Here is a 6,000-nt window from a genome sequence, read left to right as displayed (position 1 = left end):
TTTCGTACAAACATAAATATATTTAAATTTTTTAACTGTAAGTAAATTCAAACAAACTGTTATAAAACAGAATACACAGTTGTCTGCATAGATCATAAAAAACATAAAAACCAGAATGCTGAGTGGGTGCTGGTGGTGAAAACTGCAGGGCTAAAACTTGCTCAACAATGAACTAGCGACCACTATGGCTTAATGAACATGGCCCACCCCTCCTACTAATGGTTTTGTCAACTTTCGGACCCTAGAAATTCAGAATTTTCTCCTCCTTCCTCTGCCAGCTTTGGTCCGTTTCCGACTACCTGGCTGGACAGTAACTTGCTTTTTAAAGTCCACTAAGCAATCTGTGGCTTCTGAAATGGAAACAAAAGACTTGACGGGAGATTCATTTAAGTCACGACGTGTGAAAGAACTCTGCATCTCTCTGCTGCAGCCTGCCTCTTCCATCCCTGGTGAGGGCACCCTAGAGAGAAGGAAAAAAATTCAGATTCAATATACACCTACTAAGCATCAAGGATATGCTATGCACTGCATCGGGAGATTTTACATATCAGGGGATTATTAGTACAAATAATCTTTGTAATAATCCCACCACATATCATCACTCTGTTTTCACAGATGAGGTAAATCATATACTACTTAAAGTTGGCCATTGAGAGAATGAGAATTCAGATCCAAATTCCCAAGCTGCTTGAGAATCCAGGTCAGAAAACCAGGGTTGGATGGGGATAGAGAGGTAGAGAAGAATAAGACATAACTTTCACTCTGCTTGTTTCAACACAATTAATGAATTGAGCTATCCAATCTTTAGCTAAATGGGGAGCACAGAGTCATACTGAGAGAGAGGTAATAATAGTTCCACAGTGATTTCTACTTTAACAGTTTGAGTATCACACTACACACAGAACACAGGACAAGGCCTGCACTTTTCAGAAATGCTGACAGCCACAATTCAGTGCACAATCCAATTCACCTGAAGGCTCCTGTTTCTGAAGACTTGATGTCTGCATCTGCGATATAAGAGAAAAAATAATAATGTTGGTAGTAGTGTTGGTAATCATACCACTTCTCACTGATCTTTTGCTTCCTGTGCTCTAGGCACTGCTTCTCATCAGGCCTATCCAGGTAGCACAGATCCCCAATCCCCTAAACCCACCGAATGTGAGCATTAGTGTCCAACAGACTCAGCTGCAGGGGCACTCAGATGAACACTTTTGAATGAACAACCTCTGAATAAATCTACTTCAATTCTGGACTTGAGGAACAAGGAAGTTGCCAAGGGAAATCTGCCACCTGCAGAGATTCACAAACTGGTGATCTAGAGACAGCAGGATATGAGGCTGGGAGAGGCTGCCTTTTTATAGTCATCAGAAGGCACAACAGATTTGCTTGGTGGGAATGAACTATTAGAACTAGATGGTAAGCACATCTCACCAGGCTTAAGCAAAAGCTCCTCTTCCATCCACATCTGGTGAATTTTAACAATAGCGACTAATAACAACAGTAATAATAGCAGCTAACATTTATCAAGAGCCTACTTATGCCAGGGAATATGTTTGGAGCTTTACCAGATACAACTCTTGCAATCTATGAGGTTTGGCATTACTAACTCCCTGCAATGGTCTTAATCAATCCACTCTACTGCTCCCTAAATACTACGCACAAACCCTCAGGATCACAGGTTGCAACACTAAGCTAAAGGCAACATATGAATGATGCACAAAACAATAGGAGGAAGCAATAATGTCTGCATATATAGTTTTCTGTGCCTGCTCCTTTAGAAGGAATACTTGGGGCTTGTCGTATTCTCCTGTTTTGACAGTGTTTTTTCTGAGTTCAACAGGCTGTCCTGATCCAAGGATTTATAAAGCCTGAAATGAAACACAGGATGAATAAGACAGCATATTGCCCTACCTTCCTTAAGGAGAGATGACCTAGATTGAGTCTCAAAGGCTGGCTGACTGGATCACGTGTGTACCCAGATAACCCCAGCAAATAGTCAGGGGGCTGGCAATGGCTATCTTCACTGAAAGGCCTTAGGCAGAAGCCCAGAAAACTGGTCCTGGGGTCCTCACCTGAAGTCTTGTGCTCAGACTGTTCCAAGAAACTAAGGAGTCGGCCTTCACTGTGGCCTTTTTCCTGTAACAGAGAAAAATAGATGAAAGGGTTACTTCATGGCAGAGTCTAAAATACAACTTCCACAGCCCAGATCACATGTGTTCACAGAAGAGAAAAGGTGTGGGGGCCACAGCTCTAGGGAAGTCTTTTGCTTTCTAATAAATGAGGGTTTCACAAAAAAAAGCAAACTATAATGAAGAGAATACATCGCTATGCCCAGAGTATCATGGATTTAAAACAGAAAATAAATTTTAAGGTAGTGTCTACAGGCAGTGATGCCAGAATAAACTGGCTGTATAAGTGCTTACCTATAAACCATAACTCCAAATCTCCGCCTCAAAATCACCCCATTCACAGAGAGAGGTCTCTTTCTTCTGGCATGACAGACAATGGCTTCCCCATTTTAGTGTGTACAGTGACTCCTTTGTCGGTAACCCTAGAATATGGAGCTGCTGCTTTATCTTTCATCTCTAAGCCAAGACTTGCTCTTCCTGATCTCTAATTACAAGGCCCAGAAAGTACATCCATCCTTCCCAGTAACCAGGGCCCAGACCCGGCAGCTTCCTAAGGAGTTCGACAGAGTTGATCTCACATATGTTCTTGGCAGTGGGATTATAAATTGGATATCCTTTCTGGAAAGCAATTTGGCAGGTTTCAAGACACTTTAAAATTTGTACATCCACTGACCTAATAGTTCCATATCAGAAAAGGTATTCTAAGGCAATAATCAGTGGTACAAAGACTGATTAATGTTTTAAATACAATCTTATAACACTAAAGAACCAAAATGTCCAATAATAGGTGTATGGTTAAATGAACATCTGTGTGATATAAACATTAACAGTAATTTTAAAAAATAAAACCCAAAATGATGTTTACACTACACCTTAAGTTTTCATAAATGCAAGTGAGAAAACTACATATCGAGTACTATGCAGAATATAGTATACATATAGTACTAGATACACAGTATGTTGTGTGTGTGCTTATTGTATATATATTGAGAGAGAGAAGGGGGGAAAGGGAGAATAGTGTTAATTACATTAACAATGCATAGAAAAAAAGACCAGAAGAAAATAGGCCAATACATTAAAGGTTATCATCTTTGAGTAGCTAAATTATGGGTGATGATTTCCCCTGATTATTTATATTTTTTTGAACTTTCCATATTTTCTACAATGAACATGTATTACTTTTTCAATCAAAAAGAAAAATAATTTAAAAAAGCACAAATCTTGTTTCAAGATAAAGAGGGAAGAGGGGAGGCAGAAGAGGGAAAAGCCAGAACAAAACTGTGGCCTCTTACAACTGACAACTAGGAGGGTGTTTCCCAAAACACTCTACACATACCTTTGGGTTCCTCAGCCTCTGTTGCCGCTTCCCCTCCACAGTTGAACATGCTCTTCCACTCCCTTCAGGTCCATCTCCTTGGTCAGCCTTTGCAAGCTGGAGACAGGAGTCCACATGACACTGATACTCTCTAAATGGGACCAGGGATTTACAGAGATAACACTTCTCATTCCTAGCCAATAAGAAAAAAGGAAGAAAACAGAGTTTTAAGACGCGCTTTTGCCTCTGGGCCCCTGGATATGTCTCAAATTGTGTTTTTACATCCCAAAGTTATTCTGTGGAGGAGACATATCAACCAATGCAGATTCACTCAGCAGGATCACCAATAAAACTAACCCAATGCCAATCAAAAGGACTGAGTGATTAGCAGTTTTCCCGGGCTGTTTCTCTGTACCCTGCTGTTGCAGCAGTGGGATGGTAATGAAATCAGCTCTTCAAACTATCTCAAACAATGCTGATTGCTCTTCAGACATAAAATATTCTGTCAAACTCTTCCAAAATTAAGTGTAATAGTTTTTTCAAAGAGAAGTTAAAATTTCAACAGAAAAGGGAGCACCAAGAGCATTAAATTAAGTTGACATTTTTACCAGGGTGGATGAACTTGTCTGATTAGTAAATCAAGCCTGTCTATATGCCGACTTCCTTAATTCTACAATCTGCAACACCAACTAAGAAGTTACTAAAAGCCATGTGGTTCTGCCAGAGGCTTTTGCGTAATTTTATATGCATAGCTATCTTTATCTTTTTAGAAGAGTAGAGTTTGGGTAAAGAGAGGAAAAGTAGGTCCTTGAGGTAAAGTGTACTGGGCATCAGTAAAAATGGAATCACTGGGGGTAAAAGAAAAAAATGAATATTTATTAAGTATTTTCTCTGTGGTGAGAACCTGTGTAAGGCCCTTTAATCACAATTCTCAATAAATTATTCAGCTCCATTAGGAAGGAACTAGTCTAACCATGGCCTTATAGGTAATAATCGTCAGAAACTAGATTTGCCTGACTCATAAGATCACCTTGGTTTTAAGAAGCTAAAAAAAATTTTCCAAAGCATGCTATCTTGGACATCTCTTTCTGGCCATTATTATTCAGTAACTACAGCAAGGCAGACTTGGATTAGCTATAAGGAAGACTTTTTCTGAAGATGTTTAAAATAGGAGAAATAAGTGTCTCAAATACTTAATTATCCAGAAGAATGCAAGCAAAATGCTGCCTTAAGAGAAAAGCTAGACCAGTATACCTTTCAAGGTTTATCAATTAATGCAAAAAAACATTAATTCTCTACTACATGAGAGACAGAAGTACTGCATAAGAGGCAGGAGTTTTCGAGTCGGACAGACTTTATCACTTCTAGCTGCAGTGATCTTAACCAGCTACATATAATTTCTCTTTAGTTTCCTTATTTAAAAAACGAAAGAATAACTACCTTAAATCAACTACAGTGAGAGTTACAAACAAAGCACCTAGCACAATGATTGGCACATAATATTAGGCACTAAACAAACAGCTATTATTGTTATTGCTGTCTCAGATACATTTTATTAGAAGCTGGGGATATAAACATGAATAAAGGCAAGTATCTCTCTCAAAAAACTCAGACTAACCAGGAATACAAAAATGTTCTTTTTTAAAAACAAAATTACTGCAGTACAATGTGAGGAATTCCTAGACGAATGTCTACACTACAGTAAGATTGCAAAGTATCACCTCTGCTCAGCTAAATTAGGGAAGACAGCCCTGAAACTCAGGGTCTAAGATCTGTGTTTCAAAGATAAAAGTTTCTGCTTAGTAACTGCTCTAATCTACTGTTGGTAATGCCATTACTTTCAGGAGGCAGCACCTTTGTGCTATCTTTGATGTCCAAGATAGCATGCTTTGGAAAATTTTTTTTAGCTTCTTAAAACCAAGGGGATCTTGTGAGTCAGGCAAATCTAGTTTCTGACAATTATTACCTATAAGACCATAGTCAGACTAGTTACTTGCTAATGGGGCTGAATAATTAATTGAGAATTGTGATTCTGACCCCTTCCTCAGAATGAGCTTTCTCAGTCAAGCTGCAACACACAACCAAAAAGTCTTCTATATTGCCCAACCTTTTGCAATTCAACTTCTGTGCTATTATATAAAATGTTCAATGCTTCCCAAAGAGCACCAAATACCAATAAGCAAATTAAAGAAAACAGAAACCTAAGAGCAATGTGGAAGTGGAGTGGGTGGCAGGATTGCTTTTAGTGTATTAAAAAGGGATACAAAGGCCACCTACACTGATAGAGACTAGGAATAAGAAAAAGAAATTCAGGGCTGGGCATGGTGGCTCACGCCTGTAATCCCAGCACTTTGGCAGGCCGAGGCAGGCCAATCACCTGAGGTCAGGAGTTCGAGACAGCCTAACATGGAGAAACCCCGTCTCTACTAAAAATACAAAATTAGCTGGGCGTGGTAGTACATGCCTGTAATCCCAGCTACTTGGGAGGCTGAGGCAGGAGAATCGCTTGAACCCAGGTGGCAGAGGTTATGGTGAGCCAAGATCATGCCATTGCAC

The 6,000-nt window shown here is 39.5% G+C and overlaps 1 protein-coding gene across 5 annotated transcripts in view; it reads right to left on the bottom strand.

Moving 5' to 3' along the window:
* Positions 1-6,000, bottom strand: part of UIMC1 (ubiquitin interaction motif containing 1) — a 103,586-nt gene continuing 97,586 nt past the window's right edge. For all 5 annotated transcript variants that reach the window (XM_030808469.1, XM_030808465.1, XM_030808466.1 and 2 more), the window contains 4 exons: positions 3,466-3,637; positions 2,073-2,136; positions 971-1,007; positions 1-460 (listed from right to left, as the gene is read on the bottom strand). In XM_030808469.1, the coding sequence (XP_030664329.1) occupies positions 250-460; positions 971-1,007; positions 2,073-2,136; positions 3,466-3,637 (484 nt within the window). In that variant the 3' untranslated portion in view covers positions 1-249. The remainder of the gene's footprint in view (positions 461-970; positions 1,008-2,072; positions 2,137-3,465; positions 3,638-6,000) is intronic.

This window comes from Nomascus leucogenys, unplaced genomic scaffold, assembly GCF_006542625.1.
Source record: "Nomascus leucogenys isolate Asia unplaced genomic scaffold, Asia_NLE_v1 Super-Scaffold_3019, whole genome shotgun sequence".
NCBI classification, from domain to species: Eukaryota; Metazoa; Chordata; class Mammalia; order Primates; family Hylobatidae; genus Nomascus; species Nomascus leucogenys.
Note: the sequence above shows the minus strand (reverse complement) of the source record. Positions and strands in the feature narration are given on the sequence as shown.